General features: G+C 36.9%; 1 protein-coding gene across 15 annotated transcripts in view; it reads left to right on the top strand.

The window, feature by feature from the left end:
* MIER1 (MIER1 transcriptional regulator) overlaps positions 1-13303 on the top strand; it is a 60657-nt gene extending 47354 nt beyond the window's left edge. For all 15 annotated transcript variants that reach the window (XM_026497859.4, XM_044383754.3, XM_044383748.3 and 12 more), the window contains 4 exons: positions 873-967; positions 3373-3500; positions 7814-7953; positions 10351-13303. In XM_026497859.4, the coding sequence (XP_026353644.3) occupies positions 873-967; positions 3373-3500; positions 7814-7953; positions 10351-10679 (692 nt within the window). In that variant the 3' untranslated portion in view covers positions 10680-13303. The remainder of the gene's footprint in view (positions 1-872; positions 968-3372; positions 3501-7813; positions 7954-10350) is intronic.
* Positions 13304-22437: the final 9134 nt, after the last annotated feature.

The following is a 22437-nucleotide window of genomic DNA, read 5'->3' as shown; positions in this document are numbered from 1 at the left end:
ACATACATGATGCCTTTCAATTTCAAGCCATTTTTATTAAGTATTTTCTTATTTGATCTTATTAATAGCCCTATGAACTCTGGAATGTGACAATTGTTACTTTACTTTCAAAATGATGAGACTGAGGTCTCTGAACTAAACTACCTTTGCCGAGGCAAACATAATTTATAAGCAATGAAGCATAACTAAAATAAATCCAGTTTTTTGTTTTTTTTACTCTAAACTGGCTCCCACCCTGCTTCACTAAGAACACTATATAACATTACATAGTAAACAAGATACTTATTCATTCGACGAAAATTGGAGGATGTGCTGAGTTCTGAGGATATAATTGTAAACAAAAGTCCTGCCCTCATGGTGCTTAGAGCCTAGGTAGGGAAGCTGAAAAATAGTTATGAGTTCTTCTATGGAGAATTAGGGTACAGTTCAAATTTTTTGCAGCAGAATTTAACCTAATTTGGGGAAAGAGTGAGGCTGTTGGGGAGAGTTTATAGAACGAAGTGATATTTTTGCTGAGATGTAAACAAATTAGGTGAAAAGGGCGTGAGGCAGAAAATGATTCTAGACAAAGGGAACAGCATCACAAAATCTAAAGTGAGAAAGAACATAGTGAATTTAAGGAACTGAAAGGTGGCTAGTATAGTTAGATCATAAAGGAGAAAGTGGTCCAAGTTAAGGTTGAAGAATTAGGGACCAAATCATCCAAAATTTTATTAAATACAGAGTTTTTATCACTTCGTTTTTGCAGCCATCAATAAGAGAGCTCAGGAGTTAAAATACTGTTACTAGATACTTACGTTTTTATTTATAACCGTTTATTTGCAATATTTAGGGGAATATTGCTTTAACAGTTTTCTTCCTCATTTTGTCAGAGGAATTATCTGTTTGGACAGAAGAAGAGTGTAGAAATTTTGAACAAGGGCTGAAGGCCTATGGAAAGGATTTTCATTTGATTCAGGCTAATAAAGTAAGTAATGATACTGTTTCTTTTATAAAAAGATATTTAGTTAACCCAGATCATCTTATATCTTAATTACTTTGAAATGTTAACGGTTCTATAAGTGTTTTAATGTATTGATTTTTAGGGAATTATAAACATGCCTAGACTCTGTGGGGTCTGTTTAGCAAGTGGCTGTTCTCAGTGCATGATATTAGGAGCCTTTAAGAATTGGGCTGATAGTGGGATGTGTGTATACGATGTAATTACTTAAAGCTTTTTTCCACAAACTTGTGACAGATTTTTTTTAAAGGACTGATCTTTAAATAATCTTGAAACTTTAAAACGTTTTTAATATGACATTATTTACAATTAAAATATCTTCTACATTTATTTAAGTCCTGAATGTCTAAAATCAGATACTTAATATTTAATTTGGCTTTAATGAAAATTTAATTTTCCAGAAGAATATCTCAATAAATCAGCTTTATTATACATTATGATTTTATAATTTGACAATTTTATTTAACATGATTCATTTATCATTCTATATTAATAATATCAATTATACAATGTCAGTGTATACCCAAAAGAACTTCATAATTACTTGCAGATTTATTTTTTGGTTTAATTCTCTTAAAACTAAAATCAGGTAAGATTTTTAATAGGAACTGTACAGTTATATAATAGAAAAATGTGTTGTTTCTGTGGGAAATTAGGATGTGCAAAGTTAAAATCTCAGAGTTTAAATGGAGGAAATTAAGTAAGTTCTGGGCTTATATAAGTCTCACATTTTTAGCAAAAAGAAAAGACAGAGAGCATGGCTTTACATGTTTCCTTAAAGATAGCGTCTAAGTTTTGAGTGATGGCTATTCTGTGAAAGGAATGCATTATACTAATGACTAGACCTGTATGTTTCTGATTGTAAAAAAACAAAAAATATATTTTTTCCTGGTTGAGTGGAGCAACATTTTGGGATAAGAGTTTTCTAGCTTGAATTCAAACACTATATTAACCAAGCCGTGCTGGATTATCTATGGAGGGGACTCCTGGAGTAATAAGCTAGTATGATAACTAGCAGCAGCAAGAACGCCCCCCCAGAAATCCCCTTTTTTAGGGAGTAAGAACTTAATAGGTAACTTGAAACAACCAGCCAAAAAAGTCTTTAATGTCATATTGAAAATAAGACCTTGATTTCTTTATAAATATTTGGGATGGTGATATTCAGTCTTCCAGAAGTCAACTGACCTATCTATGTCAGTATACTAGTTACGGTGAACAAAAAAGAGGACAGTTATTCTTGAAGAAGAAGAATGGTCCAGTGAAAACATTAAGACTTTGTTTTTATACCTGGAATTGAAGTTTGGATCTTAATCATGAGTTCTAGGCTTTATTGAAGATTTTTCATAATATTGTTAATGTTGCATGCCCCAAAATATCTTTCTAATTTTTGCTTTCAGTAAAGTACAATTGACTTGCCTTTTGTCTATATAGAAATAAGATTCTAAAGGAGGCAAAAAAAGAGCTTGAGAAGATTATTTAAAAAAAAAAAAAAAAGCCTTAATGGCTTTTAGTCTTAGAGCAACATGGGCAAAATTTGTGAAGTGCAGGTATAAGGGAAGAAAGAAAAATATATGTCAGATAGTGAAACGAGGATGTCGTCAAATTGACTTTAGGTACAGTTAGTCCCACAGGACACCAACTTCAAGATTAGAAATTTCTGGGTTTAAAGCAATATGGTCTTGCATCCCAACACTCGTGCAGATAGCTTTTTTCTTTTAAACTCCCGGTATTTTATTATGTGTATCAACCCTACCACAGCTCTCCAAGTCAAGTAGCAAAAAGAGGGAAGTCGTCCACATCATTTGCCAGCGTTTATGGAAGGGGAATCATCCATTCACACAAATAGAACACAGTTACTGGAGTAACTTCGTAAACAATGAATTAAAATTGGTATTATTATAATACTTTTCTACTCACTATGGAATATTCTCAGCCTTTCTAGAAAATAAAATACCTGAGCCTGGATCACCGATGGGACTACTAAGAGTATCTTTTAAATGGGAATTGAAAGGTAGACTCCCTAGGTAACCTGTGGGTAAAAGTATTTGCAAACTGTTTATAACATTAATTTTAACTCAAATGCCACTTCCAGACATTTTCAATAGAGGAGTGTTTATAGTAAATTAAGATGATAGTTTTTTAAAAAGCGTAATGCTAAATATCTGAAGATTTGTTGCCAGTGTATTATTTCTCTCAAAGGCAGTTTAGAAAGAGTGGTTTTTATCAAAGCTGCTGCAGTGTCGTATTTTATACAATGTATTGTATATTACTTAAGGTACACATAAATTTGTTTTCAGACTTCAGATATTTTTCATGAAATAACTGCTTTAAGGAGGAGATGATTCTTAAAAACAAGTGTTTGTTTCTTATAGGTTCGAACAAGGTCAGTTGGTGAATGTGTAGCATTCTATTATATGTGGAAAAAATCTGAACGTTATGATTTCTTTGCTCAGCAAACACGATTTGGAAAAAAGAAATATAATCTTCATCCTGGTGTAACGTGAGTTTATTTTCTCTGTTGAGTCATCTATTTTTGCTCTTGAACTTTTTTCTTGAGAAGATTGTAATTTTTAGAATCTTCCTTTTTCAGTATGATAAAAGTTTACATTAGTTTAAATTTATTTGTAGACATATCTTCATAGGGCATTTAGACTTTTCAGTGTCTTACACACTATAAACACATTTAGTGTCTAAACATTATAAACTACAATTCATATTGCTTCAGACAATAAATATATCAAAGCAAATATTAGAGTGTGTTTTCAGGAAAGGAAATGGATCATAACAGCTGTTAAAGCATGTTTTGTTAATTTTTGTTCCATTCAGTATAAGCACATAGTTTTAATCTAATAATACTGTGAGCACAGTGAGAATAGGAAAGAGACTCTTTTCAAAAGCGATATGGCTGTATGCCTAATAGAGGCCCTTTTTATTAAAAAGGAATGGAAATTAGTATTTTTCCTTGTCCAGTCTACTTTTGATCCCAGGAACCAAAATAAGGTTTGGGTATAGATGATATAAAAGGGAAAAGACATGGAGATAATAAATCAGGGCAAATTCTTTTTCTTTTTTGTTACAAAGTTTTTTAAAGAGGAAAGAATGTGTCCATGGTGACTTCCCTTTTCCCAGATTTCCTGAAACCTTTCCTCTAACAGAAATATTTAATATTAGTCCTGCAACTTTAGCTTACTCGCAGTGAAATAGGGAGTATGGGTTATTATTATATGTAGTCTTTATGCAGAATGCCTTGTATGCTTGTACCAGTTGCCATGCACCAGAATCTCTTAGCCTCATTCAGTCTAGCTTTGGAAAAAAACTGTCCCCGCTGCCACTAGTAATTTGTTACTTAAGTACCTAGAGTATTGAACAAACCCTTCGCCTCTCGTTGAGTTGCTCTAAAATGCTGATGAATTGTTAAGGTGGAATTAAACTTTACCATTCTATCCTTGATTATTTCTTGCTGTTTACAGGATAAAAATAATGCTAAGTTGTGACTTCATTTGATCAGTGTGTACCAGTATAGTTCTTAGGGTTGGCCGAATAACTGCCTGTGAAAGATTGCTTATATGCGTATTTGATTGTGCTTTTGCAAACTCCTAGGCTAGACTATTTCTTGGTCCTGTTCATTTACAGGTGTCTCTGCTGGTCACTTCCCTGGAGGATCAAACACTCTAAAATCCAAAGCAAAATTATCTAAAAGGGAATAAATGGGTATCATTGTCCCTGAAAATCATGGGACATTGGACTCTGTGCCTCATCCCCCATTATTCAAAGCTCACGATGGCTAGAGTGGAATTTCATACATAGTATTCCAAATTTTATCTAATTGTTTAATGTTTTAAATTTATAGTTAATTTTTTTCTTGATTTATTGGTAATATTGAGGTATGATGTAGAACTAGCTACAGCTATCTAGTCTTCAGAGTATATCTTAAAATAGTCAGTTTTCAAGCTATTCTATAGGGAAAAGCAATAGTAACATCTTTCATTTTTTTCACCCATTTCAGAAATAATGTTCACACACGAACTACAGGCAATCTGTCGTCACCAGCAGTAAGAACATAAGAATTGCCATGCTGGGTCAGACCCATGGTTCATCCAGTTTTCTCTTTCAGAAAGCATCACCAAGGGAAGTGTTGTGGGCTGGCTTAGTTGGTCCTCTGTGCTGTCAAGCTCAACAGGTTAGGTAGGGATATGCTGCCAAACATTTTAGTTTCTCTAATAATCTCTCCATAGCTCTGGAAACTTTTTGAAGATCTTTATATCTGTAACCTCGGTTCTTAAAGTTAAGTATTCAGTAGGTAGAATAGCTGCAGTTAAAAGTAATACCATATCATCTCTTTTCTCATGCGTTAAGATTTTACAGTGATCCCCTGGTATAATGGTATGAAGTGAACAAATGTGTTTTCCCCCCCCAGGCGAGAATACTGTGGTTTTGTAGGCTTCAGTTATGTCCCCTGTAGGTGTTTCATAGAAAGTTTTGTTGTTTATTTTTTTTTTAACTGACAGAACTGTAATGTTTTACTCCTGCTTATCCCTTTTAGTTATGCTACATCTTCTATAAGAAGCTGTGACCAGACTATATATTATTGCCCAAATAGAGAGCAATCGTGGTGTTCTGTAAACATGGAGATGTTTTTCAGTTTGCCTCCAGGACCTCCTTCTGTTAATAGTTGCACTTCCAGTGCACAAAATGTTGTTATTATAAGACAGAAATTTGAGTTTTTTCATCTTCCTTTTTTAGTCAAAATCCATAGTTAGAGCACATTATCCTGTAAGTTATTTGTTCATTTTTCTATTACATTTTTACCTTCCATTTGTTCACCCAGAATGAAGCACATATGCCATTTTTATGCCTTATAAACAGCCTGTGCAGAGATCTTCTGCAGATTTTCTCTAGTCACTGCCTGGAAGAACTGGTAGCCATATGCAAACTGGAGATTTTACTCTAACAGCCTTGCAAATAATTTTCTTTTTTTTTTTTTTATAAAGTAGAAGTTAACCCATCATAACTATGATTATCTGAATGCTACTCCAACCTCCTGGATGGCCCACCTGACTCTTCTCCTTCTTTAAGAATTGTGGATGCCATTACTCTTTAAGAAATAATAATTCTTTCAAAATATCATTGCAGTATCTAGTCAGTTTTAGCTTCCTTTCCTTCACTTTTCATATCCTCCATTATCCATTCCTGCCATACCAAATTTATTTCCAACAGTTCCTCATCATGTATCATCTGTTCTTTAATAGTCTTAGCTTCTGAAATCCCTTTGCATTCATACTCATTTGTTGTTTCTGTGTGCTTCAAATTTGTTACATAATTGTTCTGGAATTACGATGAATGGCATAGAGCTGAAGGGGGTACTAAAACATCATCAAATTTAATTCCCTCTTTAGGCAAGGAAAAAAAGGCCTAGAATGGTAAATTGATTAGCTCATGGTTATATACATTTCTTTGGTATGTGTTTTGTACGTCAAACTGTTGAAAGCTTCAAGTCCCTATATTTATTATATTGCCAGTGTGATCATGTAGTTTGATATTATAGCTACAGTTAATAATTGTCTGTTGTAGACTGCTGCCACAGACTTGCAGTAAAATCCTAAGCCTTTCCACTGTTTCTTTTTTACACACATTCTTATTTATCTGCTCAGAAATTCTAAAGATTTGTCTTAATATTTCTGTTATAACTATTCTGAGGAAATTTTAAAATAATGGCTTTATGGGTTTTTTTGAGCTGCTGTGTGCCACGCACAACTTAGGCACAGGTGGTATAGTGGTGAACAAAAAGACTATACAGTATACAATTCCTGCCTTTGGGGAGTGAGCCCAGCACTGGTATCATAGACTTTCTCTGTAAAGAGCTAGAGTAAATAGTTTAGGCTTCGCGGGCCTTTAGTTCTCTTGCAACCACCCAGCTCTGCTGTTGTGCAAAAGCAGTCACAGATACTATGCACACGAGTGATGTGGCTATGTCCCATCAAAATACTGTTCACAAAACCGGTGGCCAGCCCACAGCCATAGTTTGCTGACCTTTATTCTGATGACTTAAAAGCACTTCATAGTTTACAGAAACACTTTCCTATAAAAGTCTTACGCAAAGTCTTGTGTGCTAGATACATACATGATGTTCTAGACACTAAACTTCAGAGGTAAGTATTTTAGCCCAGATCTTCTAACCCCAACCCACAGTCCCTTAATACAGCCGTCCCTCCATGCCATATAGTTCAGGAATAACTTAGGGAAGAAGTGAGTTCACTTCTAATGGTATGCTGGCAGACAGAGCCAGCAGATAAGCTCAGGAATTGCAGCCTTTTATAGCTCTGATCGAGCAGAAAGGTGATATACAGAAGATACCCAGGAAAGTTCAGGGACGTGATTCATTGGTAGGCCTTAATTTGTCTTTCAGGTATTGCTGTAGCCATCACAGGGTCATTAGGAGCTTTAAACTTCCAGTCTGTGTTTGTGAAGAAATTCTTTTGTACTCCTGATTGGCACCATCCCTCTCTTCATTTTTATAGATCCTCTGATTTTAAATGGGCCACTCTGAGCACTTGCCTATAGTTTTAAAACTTCCTATAGGTGTCTAAAATTTGCTGATTTAAAGCCCTTATGCATTTTTCCAGCAAACATGTAACCAAAAGGAGCTTTCCATTTAAATGTTCAGATCCTGGTGGGGTAGATGAGGCACTGGAATGAATGTAAGTGAAAATTAGGACGTATTTATTAATAAAGCCTTCTAAATTTAACCTCAATTTTAATTTTCTGCTTTTTAATAAAAGAAAATAATGTTTTATCATTTCACTTAATTTTAAGGGATTACATGGATCGTCTTCTAGATGAAAGTGAAAGTGCTGCTTCTAGTCGAGCACCATCCCCTCCCCCAACTGCCTCAAACAGTAGTAACAGTCAGTCTGAGAAAGAAGATGGCACTATCAGCAATAATAATCAAAATGGTAAGCAACCAGAGAAGTACTTTTGTTTGTTCATGATGAAGGGCACTTTTCTTTTAGTAGCCGGGGCGGTTCAGTTTGGGTTTGTATTAAACTTCCAGTGCAGAAGTTTTAAGAATAGTAATTGTAAATACCCACAAAATGAACATACATAATACCAGCGTACGTACTAACATAGGATACAGATTGGATAGAATTCCTGCTGACATCACTAAAAACCAAATTTAATACAAATAAACCATCAGTAGTGACCATTTCTTTTAAGGGATTTATTCTTTTTGAGTAGCATCAATTTTCTTAATCAGTTGTGATGCTTGGATAGAATATTCTTGTTAACTCTTAGACCAAAACAGTAGCCATTTCACATCAGAAGTGCACAGGTATTTATGAAATAGTTTGAAAGCTGTAACACTTTATCAGGAAAGTGCTTTTAAGGCTTTTTGTGAAAAGTAGAAGATAACAAGGGCATGGTTTTGAATGGTTTTCTCTCTGATAGAGGAATAACCTTGAAGGATGAGAAAAGATAAAGCAGGTGTCAGGCTCTGCATTAATACTGTACAGAAACATTTCTGTTTTTATCTCTGTGAGAAAGAAGCAAATGGCATTCCATTATGTTTGAGGTTCAGGTAATGGTCTTGTTTAAAATGTACAGTGGACCACTGTGCTGATAAGTAAGACCTAGTCAGAGAATTATTTTGATTTCTACTTTAATTAAAATGGTCTTCCTAAGTAAGACAGTTGCCAAGCAGAGACTAATAACCCCTTTCACTTCTCATAAGGAGGAAACTGGTGAATTAGAGATAAGCTCTGCACCTGCATTCTGATATAACAATCTTAGGGGACGGCCAGTGGAGAGCTAAGCTCCCCAACAGAAACTAGAAGAACACTGTGAACGGTTATCCCTTATTCTGACCTTTGGTCTCACACTGGCACTGCTGGAGTGAATATACTTTGTTCATTTGGTGACCCCTCTCTATTCTCTCACTATTTCCCCCTAAGAACAAGCCAAACAAACAAACAAGAGGGCTCAGCAGCCACTTCTTGGTTCTAAACAGGTTCGAGGGCATGTCGTATAATGCTATGCTGAAATAGAATAAGCAGCTAAGAGGTCTAACCTTATGACTAGAGCAAGCTCAGGGACGCATACAATTGATACTACTTAGGTCTTTCCCTGTGTGCTCATAATACCAAATTGTTTCTTTTTTTCTTTTTTAATCATTTAATGAGAATATGCAGTTAATCTAAGGAGGTGTTTATAAATTACCTATAAATTATTCAGTAGCCCACAAGCCATTCACCTAGGTACCCATAATCAAGATTCCCAGGTTTTTCAAGGAAAAGAAGGAATTCTCCAGTGCAATGTTATTTTTTTCGTAAGGGGCTTAGTGTCTTGAAATCTTTTTTTTTTACCTATCAGAGTGGTCACGTAGCTCTTTGGGCTTACTGTAACAGGATCATTTCTTCTCCATCATGATGCATAATCCCCATATGTATTTATGATTTGAGTGCACTTTTGAGCTGGGGACATAGAATATTTTCTTTGACCAAAACGTAATATTTGAGGCTCATCCTTCATACTGAATGTTATTTTTTAGATAATTAAAATTTAATTCTCTCCAGTGGCACATTCTGTATTTACATTAAGTATCCAAAATGTCTAGTTGATTTTGCAGTCAAATCTAACGTGCCTTTTTAACTATAACTTTGAGTAAATATTCTCTTTCTTTTCTCACCTGTTATGGAGGAATTTTGTTTGCTTTTATGACTTTCAAATGTATGTTTGGCCAGTGCAAGCATTAATTTTTTAACATTGTGACAGATTAAACCATTTAGATAAATATAATGTGTGATCTTTACCCTTAAAGCACGATACCCATGGGTTTACTTAGATTAAGAATAAAAGTCATGTCATTTTATATATGGCAGTAGAAAACTCAAGCTTCTAAAAAATGTCATTTTTTTTACCTAGTTTTAGAAAGTTATTATCATTTTGCTAATTTGTGCATATCTTTGCTTTAATTCAGCTTATTTAGATTACTGAATCCAGTGCTTATTTGTTGTTACGTAACACCAACAAGCTAATATATGTGCCAGAATGTTCTTAATTCTTTACATTTATTAACTTATTTAATTTTCATAGCAAGCATGTAAGGTAAGTCTCTTATACCCTCATTGTATATGTGATAAAACTGAGGTACAAAGAATATAAGTAACTTTTGCCCAAGGTTCTCAGTAAATAGCCAGTTACTCAGTAAATAGCCAGAGTTCAGACCATACATATACATAGATTTGACACCTGTCATCCTTGATGAAAAGCTGTTTTACAATAGCTGTTTTACAATAGTTTACATAGCTAGCTTTTTAATATTAGCAGTTTCACTAATGTTTCTTCCAATGTAGGGGTGTCATCTAATGGACCAGGTGAAATGTTGAACAAAGAAGAAATCAAAGTTGAAGGGTTACATGTTAATGGACCAACAGGTGGAAATAAGAGACCACTTCATGCAGATATGGATACTAATGGTTATGAAACAGATAACCTTACCACTGACCCAAAACTTGCCCATATGACTGCAAGAAATGAAAATGATTTTGATGAAAAAAGTGAGAGACCTGCCAAAAGGCGAAGGGTAAACAGCAATGGAAAAGAAAGTCCAGGTTCTTCTGAATTTTTCCAAGAAGCAATGTCACATGGAAAATTTGAAGAACTTGAAAACACAGATGACTAAATTTTAGACTTGTTTTACTTTCTTTGGAGTAAAATCTGGTGTGACTAAAATTTTCAGGGTTGATGGGTTACCTTAAAAAGTTGATTTCCTTGAAGCAGTTGGTTGAAATTTTGAAAATTTTGAATTGAGTCCTAACTTTAGTAAATAAGATTTTGTAATTCTGCCCTTTGTAGACTTTTTTACTTTGAAAGTGTAAAGACCCTGTTAAGAATATAACAAATAGTGTAGTAAATTTGAATGAACTACCGGAAATATCTGTACCTTCTCATTTGATGTATTAATCTTAAAAGCTCACTACAGGTACTTTTTGCTTAGTTTGATGGCAGAGAAGAAAAAACCAAGTTCAAATTTCTGTTTAACACGTTTTTCTGAGTTTCCTGAAATGTCTTTATCTTTTATAAGAGACATTTTTCTCTCCATACAAATTGAGTGTCATTATTAAGGAAACCCTTATGAATCCTGAAAGTTATGCTAGCATGATTTTTTTATATATAGAAGTTTAAAAATAAACCAAGTCAGGTTTGTGTATGTAAAATTGTTGACATCAATGATGTCTTTCCATATTCTTATCTGGGCTTAAGAAATACATTCTGTATTTTTCCAGATTCTTTGTAGCCTTTGAAAGATTTTTACAGTACATATGTCTTGACTGAGCTGTCCTTTCTTAATACAAAAGCTTGTATAATTTTCTTAACTTGTACAGTTGGTAAACTTTTATGAGAGGAATTGATATTCTGAGTCTGTCAGCTTTCATTTTATTTTGCTAAGGTTTTTCTAATGAATTTTTAAGTGTTTGTGTAGTAACTAAGTCATGTTTCTTATACAGGTGGTAAAAGCATTCATAAAGGATTGTGAAAATTTGTTTTTTCAAATTTCTACTTAAGGACAAATAGTTTGAGAATTTTGAAATTAAGCATGATACCTAGATTGCATAGTTGTTTTGCGTTTGCTATAATTTTCAAAATTATTTTTGAAGCAAGACAAAAGTTTAATGTTGGCTTAAGTGCTTCAATATATCATGCTGACCAGAATCCTGTTTGGTTATTTTTATATGCATTATAAAATTTCCCATTTTTGCATTAACTAAACAGGGGAAAAGGTCAAGCAATATTTAGATATTGGCACACACAAGGAGTTGGCAGATAACAATACTGATTTATGAGGAAAAAGTGATGGAGTGTATTTCCAAAATGAAAATAAGATGTATAACCATTGCTCTGTGTGATTACAAACAGGATCATCCATGTGCATAGCCTTGCAAGAGTGCCATTTTATTTTTAGTGGAAAATTCTTGTTAAAAATGTAGTTTTATACAGCTGATAGACCAACCTATATCCAAACTTTTATAAAAGATTATTAACTATTCTTGTTTTTTTCACACAGGCATACCCCAAATGCTTCTACTGAGTCATTTTCAGCCATCAGTTCAAGAGCCAATGCCTTTTTAAAATAAATCTTCTGTGGTCTTGTTTTTAATGGCTCAACTGTTTCAGACAATTGAGTAAAGGTTTGCACTGAGAAGTTATGGTTTAGGCCTTACCCCATGAAGTATTACTATTAACATATGTTCAGACTGCTTCCTTCCACCAATGTGAACAACTCTTTTCCCCAAACAGTGTTAAAAGCCACTTTACAACACTTGACTTCATATAATCCACATTCACTGTTACATACATATCCGAGTAAATCAAGGTTTTGGGTGGAATTGTTGAGAAGCATGAATTTTTTGTTGCTTTTGTTTTGTTTGACTTACAACATTAATTTATCCAGAATGGCAGCTTTAGCAGATGCTCACAATCCATTTTCTAAATCAGTTTTTATTACACGATCCCAAGTATCCTGTCTCCTAGCTCTTTGTCAAAGATGGTCTATAGAAGTGTTTCAAAAATGAAGAGTGACGCTATACTTAAGTTGTTGCAATATTAGGGATGCTATTTGACCTTTTTTTAAAGATGCATTTTGTTTGCAGGTTTGTGGGAATATTTTAGTACATTCTCAGGCATGTTTGCAAATATGGCACATGTATACATGTTAGGAAATTTTACTTTTCTTAATCTTACCTTTTTAAAGTGTGCCTAATGAAAGACATTCCACTATTATAATACATAATGCTCAGCTTTTTGTGAAGAAATATTTAATTGTATTTTGTGTTTATACAGGTATTTCACACAGTACTTTGTTCTTCATAATGCAGCCACTATAACTTGATAAGTCATTGCACTACTTTGAAATTTTTAGTAATATCATGAATTTAATTTGCTTTAAGATTTAGTACATTTCATAACCCTTGAACTCTTAACAAACTGCATTGGGAAAAGAAGCCTTTGTTCATAGTTACTTAGTTTCCCCCACCCCATACCCACCCTCAGCAAAGCACTATCATTTTCATCTGAAATGGTATTGTTTTATAATGTGTTTTCAAATAGAGTTCAGAATCTGCAACTCAGTTCAACACAAATCTGTTGAGCTTTAAAAAGTATTTGAATATTTAAATAGGCATTTAAAATTATGAATTAGATGTTTTTAAATTTATGCATCGTAATTTTGCACTGTAAAATAATTCCTTTTTCCCATTCCCTGTCTGCCATTCTGAATATGCTTATTAAAATATTTTTTTAAACATACTTGTCTACATAATACCGTGTGAATGATTTTCATTAGATTGATTCACTAGATTTTAGTTACAGATTTTAAGTTTGTATAATACATACTGTTCACAATGCAAATATGTATAATCTCTGTTCCTTCTTCTCCTAGATATATCACATGATTGTGTTCGAGTGGCTTCTGGTCCCTTTGACCTCGCTTGGGTGATGTATTTTTGTCTTTTTTCCTCCAGGGAGATCCTTGGTCTGTGGACCTCTATTCACCCATTTCTCTTCCTCTAAACTATGTAATTACAAATTTTCCCCATCTTTTATAGTGCAGTTCATATCATATAATATTTTGCAAAACACTTTTGTCACAGTACTTTTCTCTAAATGGAAAATTAAGAGTGGGCATTTTATAAGTGAGGGTTGGTGAATTTCCATAGGGAAGGTGTACGCTGATGACCCTAGAGGTGTGTAACTATCTGGCTCTTCATCACTACCACTAAGTGTCAAAATAGAAACAAAAAGTTTCCCATACATAATTCATATGCATGAAAACTGACAAGGTGGAAAATCATATGGGGAAGAACAGGAATTTCTAAATTTTAAGCCTTTTATTCTAAAAAATGACCTTTTCTTTCTGTATTATATAATTCCAGTGATTAATTTTTTAAATCATAAAATCAACTCTTTAATAAAAGTTTATCCTTTGCAGAATCTTGTAGGGTCATCCCCCCAAGTACCTAATTTTCTAATGAGTAGCCTCATTTTCTAGTACCGGTTTTCTGTAACCTTTCATTTATTATGTGCCCTTAGTATAGAGCTGGCATCTGTTGACATCTGTAAGCATGAGTTTTTCCTTTTCTGACCATGATTTTTTTTATCTTGGCTTGTTTTTATACTAGTTCCTATGAGTTATTTAGGATGTATGATATGCTTAAAATGTCATTTTGCTTGCCCTAAGAAATCTGAACACCATCTTAACGGCTACCTATCTGTGAAGGACACTGAAGAACTACCACATAAACTGGACTGAACTCCATTCTCTGTGCAGATTGATGGTGAAGACTTCTTCACACTTAAATGTCAGCAGTGACACTTGACAGTTTGCATATATCCTATTATCCACCAAGTATTTGGGCCTGTGCTTGTACCAGCTACTGTGCTTGGCTTGTGGTTTCAGAGACATGTAGCACATTCTCTTCATCAAAGAGAAGACATTAGCAGGTAAGGGCTGTGGGCAGAAGTGTATGTTTAGCACAGAGGGTGCAGAAGGAAAGAAACAGTAGGTACGATATGAAAGAAACCATTTACTAGGCTCTGTGCCATAGAACTCTGGCTAAGATTTTCCTTGAGCTTCATATTTTGGTTAGAAATTAAGCAACATGAAATATATGAACAATTCCCCTAAGACCATTTATTTGTAACTGTTACTGCAGGACTGATGATAACGTAACACCTATGGATTATTCAGGACTCATTCCTTTTCTAACTCACGTCCAGTGAGTGCTACTGTGTAAGGGTAGGGAGTCTTCTGATTTCCTAAAGTATGGGAAAAGTAACAGGCCTAATGCAAATTTGGTCTGGTTATAAAACATTCACTTTCTGCTGTTATCATTAATATGAATGGTTGACTATAGCATGGGCTAAATGTGTCTTTCTGCACACCAGCTAGTATTTGCTTGTAGAGTCAGGGAGTTCTAAAATACATAGTTTTGCTCTTTTCTCTCTGAAAGAAGATGAACTTCAGATTAATTTAAGGACTATACATTTAATTTTTTGTGGGGGTGGGGAAGGCCAGGGGGAAAGAGGGAGAAAGAATCCACACCCAGTGTGGGGCTTGCTCTCATGACCCTTGAGGTCACGACCTGATCCGAAATCAAGAGTCGGACACTTAACCGACTGAACCACCCATGTGCCCCTATACTTGAATTTTTTAAAGAGAGCAGAGGAGATCTGGACCCTGAAGTGGTTTCTCAGAACTGTAAGCGATCAAGCAGAGTGTGGCATCAGGCTAACCTGAGCCTCTGTAAATTCCTGGCCAAATAGAAAATCAAGATTTAGTGGAAGAGCTTGCTTCAAAAAGGGACTCCTTAATACTGACTCCTCCTTTGTCAGCACTGTGCTCGAGCTGAGTCAACATGAGAGACCTGTTCTGGCTCAGAGCTGATAGCAGTGCCAGTCATTCTGAGAACGGCTACTCCGTTAGGCCCTCTGCGCATATATTTGTGGTTGGTGGAAATTCATTTGGATGACTGGTTATTCCAAACAGCCTGAATTCTGAGCTTCATGAACTGCTTTGCCACTTGGTTTCTCTATGTCACTGTCTGCATTTGCCCGCCAGTGTTAAGTAGATGGGCATTTGCGCTCAAAACCACAGTATAAACACCTGAATTGCCCATATGTAAAGTAACGATGGAACTTACCGGGCCAGTATCACAGGGCTGTGTTGGGATTTAAAAATCACACATAAAACTCTGTCGAGAGCACTAGGTGAAGGTCCAGTAGTAGTAGTAGTACAGGTCTACAGTCTCTTATCCAAAATTCTTGCGGCCAGAATTTTTTAGATTTCAGAGAGGTACTATGTTTTAAAGAACATCCATTGCTAGAACCTATGGTTAAAAACACTTTGTCTGCCATAAAATGTATTCATATTCACACACATTTCAGGTCAGATATTGCTGCCAAATGAGTTTGGCAACAAACTAAGAAAAAACCTTGGATTTCAGAATCAAAAACTTAGAGGAGCCTTCAAATTTTGCTTGCACTCACTTGGCAGTTGAGTCCAATTTCCTCTACTTTGCTATGTAACTGGCAAAGAAACACGTAAATAGGAACCCAAACATAAACTAGCAGGGTTTTGATACGTACTCAGCTCCAGCAGAACCCTGCACACCCTGGGCCTTCTAGAGCGCCAGTACATACCCTGTCAATGAAGCAGCTGGTGAGAGAAGACTGCCAAAGTCCAGATGTGACCCTTTGGAGCCTCCCACATAGCCCCTCATTTTATGGAAGGGGAAAACCTAAGACCCAAAACGCAAAAATGGTCCAATTCCTCTGTCCCTTTCCTTCCTGGTACTTTATAATTCTGTATTCATGGCTGCAGCTTGGGCTCAACCCTTGACCAGTCAGTTCCTATGGCGATGGAAGTGAATTACTAGCCACCCTTTAGCCAACCCATCATCGTAGCTAGGCATGCGGCTCCCATAAGGCGGCAGCTCTTTTTGGATTCATTTGGCTTGAACAGTTGGGGAGGAGGCATTCCCTCAAAAGGAGCATGTGTTGGTCACAGAGCAAGGTTCATGTGGCAGCTAAAAACAAGCCTATTGCAGTATTAGCACACAGCATTACTGAGTAATTACTGTTAACATGCACTGTGCTAAACACTCACTATAAAGCAGTCCTCACAGCATTACAGATTTCTACGCTTGGGGACACTGAGCTGTCTTGGGAAGTTGAAAGACTCACACTTTCCAAAGATCTGCATTTGTTCACCTTGTCTCCTAAAGCAGATCTTTGTGTTCAGGGAAGATGTGTGTTGCAGGGCAGAAAGCAGACGTTATTTGCAAACAACCTGTTCTGCCCTTTTTTCCCCTCAAGTCCGAATTCTGGAAAGGAGGAAGTCCCCCATGTTGGAAGAAAGTTGGTCGGTAGGCTCTGATAGTTGGAATGTGAGTTCTTTCTCCAGCAAGACCTGAGACGAATGGTTGCAGGGGGTGTAGGACATGCTGGACTCCAGGCATTGAGACCTTCCAGCAGTAGAAACCATCACTTTGTCGAAGTTTGGAATCTGCAGTGCCACCTGCCTTCAAAGGACACCTTGGAGATAGTCAACGAAGGACTTAAGCAGCAACCGTCCAGGACTGAAGAAAATTCTGTTTTCCAGGCACCATGGAATTCCCTCGAATCTGGTTTAACCTTAAGGATCAGGATTGAATTTCCTGCTGGGTGGTAAAATGGGGACTCATCTAATTTAATTTAAAAGAATAAGTAATTTGACGTTTCTTCCATACTCAAATATTACACCACACTGCTTGTTCTAGAAGGCTCTACAAACTCAGAGCAAAAAGTAGGCCATACAGGAAGGCAAGTTTTCATTCTGTAAATGTTTTTTTTTTTTTTTCATGATCACCACTGTTCAACAATGGAACCGTTCTGTGCCTGTTTCCTCACCTCTAAAGGATAATAAAACTTAACTTTAAAGAACTGTTTAAGGGATTAAAATGTATCAATATATAAGGTGCTAAGAAAAAATTTCCTACCTAGCAGGTAACAAATGCTCAGTAAATTTTTTTTTTTTTTTTTTTACTGTGGCATAGCAAGTATTGTTTGCTAAATTTCAAGTACTACCTTTTTGGAAAACATTTGGAAACCTAAGTTAAATACCTTTAAAAGGAAGGTTCATCATTGATCTGGAGTTCAGACGGTCTCCTTGAATATAACAGACTTTGGCAAAAGGGAAATTCACCATAGCCTTACTTAGAAACAAAAATCAGAAACTGATTTCATTATCACCTGTTAATTCTACCTCCTAAAATAGCTCAAATAATGTTTCTATTTTCTGCTTTCACAACTACACTTCAGGACCCCATCATTTCTCACCTGTACAGCAGTCTTCTGGGGCTGATGTATTTATCTGTACAGTCCTGCCTTTCTTTGCCCCCCACCTGACAGTAATCTGCACAGCATCCTCAGTGATCCTGTTGGAGTGCAGATCTGATGACAGCAGTTCCTCGGTTTAGGCACGCCAACAGCCAGTAGGCCAAATCTGCCTGGTAACTTTTTTATTTTGTTCTAATTTGAATGCCTTTAAGCAGGTAGGTACCACAAGCCCTACCACTAACTACTGTATGTATTGATTGCATTCATTCAGATTCACACTTTTTACCTGCCTGGCCCCTCCCTGTGAGATGTGAGTTTGTCAACTCCTGATCTACAATCCCAATACTGCAGCTGGCATGGTCTTTCTAAAATGAAAATGAGGCCATATTTCTGCCTTGCTATGCTTAAAAAACATAGCCATTAATCGGCTACTCTTTGTCTAGATGTGTTCATTCGGGAAATATTTATGGTGTACCCACAGTGTGCACAGCAGTAATGTTTCGAGGTGCCAGGGATATTGCAGTGAACAGAACAGACCAACATCTGTGCCTTCATAAAGCTTAAATTTCATCAAAAGAGAAGTGCTATAGAGATAAAGCACAGGAGAGGAATAAGGACAATGGTGGGGTGCAATTTCAGATAGGCTGGTCAGGGAAGGCCCACAGAGATGAGGGCATCTGCTATAAAGACATGAAAGGGGGATGCATTCCAGACAGCAGCAGATACAGTGCCCTGGAATGCTAGTGGGCTGTCCCCTCCAATATCTCCTCAAGTACTTTCAGGAATCAGCTCGAATGTGTCATTTCTCCAAGGAACTTCTTCCTACCATTCTCGGGATGATACTCCTCTCTCACATTCTTACATCTCAGATAGTTTCATGATCCTGTCATTATTTATAGATATTGTCCTCAAAAATATTCACTGGAAAAAATTACCTGAAGGACAAGTACACACGATGAGGCATTCCTGATGAAATTCTCCTTTGGCGTTTTCCTAATATGATGTTCTCTAGAATTCTTTGGGAAGAAAAGATTTTGGAATTAAAGTCCATATTTAAATTTACCAGCTGAGGGAAGTTGGACAAATTCCTTAGCTTTGCCTAAACCACTATTCATGCAATAGTAAAGTGTTGTAATATGAAAAGGTATGGTAAAGGCCTCACTCCATGAAAGAACACAGTAGACCTTCAGTAAATAATTGCTTTTCATGCAAACTGCTTTCCGTCCTCTATTCCGCCAGTGGCCGCTGCTGCCACAAGAGGGCCCCTACAGTATGGCTGGAAAGGCCTGTCTGCTTTACTTTCGCAGATTTAACCGGCTACCAGCTCATCTCCAAAGCTTTAAATCCATGGTGTATGAACTCTGAATGAAGAATGCCATTCAACAGGCATATAGTGATGATGAGTTTGGTACCACCAAGACTATTACAAACAGTTGCGGTGAAACAAGAACCTCGTATGGTGAAGAGGAAAGGTCTTCTGAGTCTGGCTGATTGGGATTTGAATGTGGGTTTCACGACCACACTGGACAGTTTACCTTACCTTCCTTCTGTTAAATAAGGTTTTGCCAGGTCTCTGCTAGGGGCTGGCTGCCAGCCCCAGTGAGCCGGTCTAGCTTGATGGGTGGGTGAACAATTGCTGTGATGAGAGCTGTAGGGAAGTCCTGGGTGTACCCAGTAACTGCTCACCTGCTGTGGACACACGAAGGCCCCAGCTCTGTGCTTTGCTCCTCAGCAGTGCCTCTTGTGTAGTGTCCCCAGTAATGACAGCCCTGTGCATGGAAGCCAAGGTGAGACAAGAAACCAGCAAAGGGCTGAATGAAAGAGCATTTATCTCACAAATTAGAAAGTTAAATTCTAAGAGGATTTTTAAAACTTGATTAAAACATGCCCTAAGGGCAGTCTCTTCAACAAATGGTGTCAGTAAAACTACATGTGAAAGAATGGAGTTAGACCCTAAAACCATCTACAAAAACTAAAAATGGATAGAAGACTTAAATGTAAGACATAAAATTACAGAACTCTTAGAAGAAATTGTAAGGGAAAACTTCATGACAATGGATTTGGCCATTACCTCTTGGATAGAACACAAGAACAGATAAATTGCACTACATCAAAATTTAAACTGCATCAAAGGACACAATAAGAATGAAAAGGCGACCTACAGAGTAGAAAAAAATATTTTCAGATAAACGTATTTCATAAGGGGTTGAAACTCAGGACATATAAAGAACAATACATCAACAAAAAAATCCAACAAAAAAAAGAAGTGTATATAAATGGCCAACATGCATATCCAAAGATGCTCAGGACAGCTAATCATTAGGAAAATACAAATCAAAACCACCATATGCTCACCTCACACCCCCTAGGCTGGCTCTTTCAGTAAAAGTCTTACCAAGGATATGAAGAAATTGGGACCCTTGTACACCTGGTTAGAATGTAAAATGGTGCAACCACAATAGAAAAGAGCATGGCAGTTCCTCAAAAAAATAAAAATAGAATGACCAGATGACCCAGCAATTTCAAAAGAATTGAAAGCATCTTTGCGCACACGACTATAGATTGTGCCCCTCCATTTGTATGTTAAAACGCTAATCCCCATTGTGATGGTATTTGGAGATGGGCCTTTGGGAGGTAATTAGGTCATAAGGGTGGAGCCCTCATAGGATTGGTGTCCTTATAAGAGGCAAGACAAAACTTCCTCTCTGCTCTCCCTCAGGTAAGGATAAGAGAAGATGGATATCCCACAAACCAGGAAGCAGGCTCTTACCAGACGCCAGCCCCTAGATCTTGAACTTGTCAGCCTCTAGAACTGTGGGAATAAACGTTTGTTGTTTAAGCCACCCATTCTATAGTAATTTGTTACAGCAAACTGATTAAGACACCCAATTTCTGCAGTATTATTTACGATGCCAAGGGTGGAAGCAGCCCAGTGTGTCCATCAACAGATGAATGGATAAATTGTGCTATATACATACAATGGAATATTCAGCCTTTAAAATGAAAACAATTATAACATCATGCTACAACATGGATGGACCTCAAGGACATTATGTGAAAGAAGCCTTGCCGGCAGCAAAAAGACAAATACTGTATGATTTCACTTACATGAGGTTATCTAGAGTAGTCAAATTCATAGAAGTAGAATGGTGGTTGCCCAGGGGCTGGAAGAAGGGGGAAGTAGGGAGCTGTTTTAACGGGTAGGAATTTCAGTTTTGCAAGATGAAAAAGTTCGAAAGACTGGTTGTACAACAATGTGCATATACTTAATACTAGAACTGTACACTTACTGGTTAAGATGGTCAGTTTTATGCTTATACATATTTTGCCATAGTTTGTTTTAAAGCCTGTACCAAAGTAACTCTCTTGAGCATTGTTTTATTTTAGGGTTATTTCCTGGTCAGGCTACTCAGAGGCTTAGACACCTGATGAAGCACATGAAATATTTTAAAGGTAGAAAGACTAGCATTTCTTTCCTTTGAATTTAGCACAGGTATGCCCGAGACACACTGGGTATTTAATCGTATGTGCTATCCATACAAAATATTTGTATGGCTATAAAGACAAAACTCCTCCTTTGTCTTCCCTCAATACTGTACTATTTACCAAGCAAATCCACGACACCAGCTGCGTCCGCTACAACCCAGTTCTGACACTGCACCTGGAGTAAGCAGCAGGTCCTGTAGTTCCCACAAGACTCAGGCTCAGTCCCACACCACTGTCACCTCCCCCCACCCCCTTCCAAAGCAGGTCACAAGTCCAGGTGGTTAACCTGTGCATCTGGCCAACCAGCTCTTAACCAGAGGTTTCCAGGACCTGCTCAGGTTTGAATACTTCTTTAGAGTAGCTCACAGAACTCAGGAAAACAGTTTATTAAACTACCAGTTTCTTATAAAAGGATGTATCTCAGAAACGGCCAGATGGAAGAGATGCACTGGGCAAGATATGTGGGAAGGGGCGAGGAGCTTTCCTGCCCTCTCCGGGAGCACACCCTCCCAGCACCTCCTTGTGTTCAGCAGCCTGGAAGCTGTCCAAACCTTGAGTCCAGAGATTTTTATGGAGCCTTCATTATGTTGACAAGGTGAAGTCACTAGCCATCAGTGACCGATTTAACCTCCAGTTCCTCTCCCCTTCACCTAGGAGGGTAGGGGGAGGAGCCCGAAAGTTCCCAACACAAATCACCATGGTTGGTTTCCCCCACAACCAGCTCCTACCCATCCTTTGGGGTTCTCCAAAGGTCACCTCATTAAGAAACTCAGGTGCAGCTGGTTGAAAGAGGCTCATTACAAATAACAAAAGACTCCCATTTCATCTTTATGGCTATGGAACAACTCAGAACAAAAATAGATATAAGAGCTACAGGAATACCTTTTGTTATAAAGAATTTTAGGAGCTATGTGCCAGGAACAGGGACATGGACCAAATATAAATTTCTATGATAAATCACAATACCACGATGGCAAACTATAGTAGGGTTTCAGTCAACTAACTGGATGCCATCCTCTTAAATGTGGGCAGACTTATGGCTCTTTGTATGCACTTAGAAAAGAATTTTAATACATGTG

Source organism: Ursus arctos, unplaced genomic scaffold (assembly GCF_023065955.2).
Source record: "Ursus arctos isolate Adak ecotype North America unplaced genomic scaffold, UrsArc2.0 scaffold_12, whole genome shotgun sequence".
Taxonomy (NCBI): Eukaryota; Metazoa; Chordata; class Mammalia; order Carnivora; family Ursidae; genus Ursus; species Ursus arctos.
The sequence above is the reverse complement of the archived record's forward strand: the minus strand, read 5'-3'. Positions and strand labels throughout refer to the sequence as shown.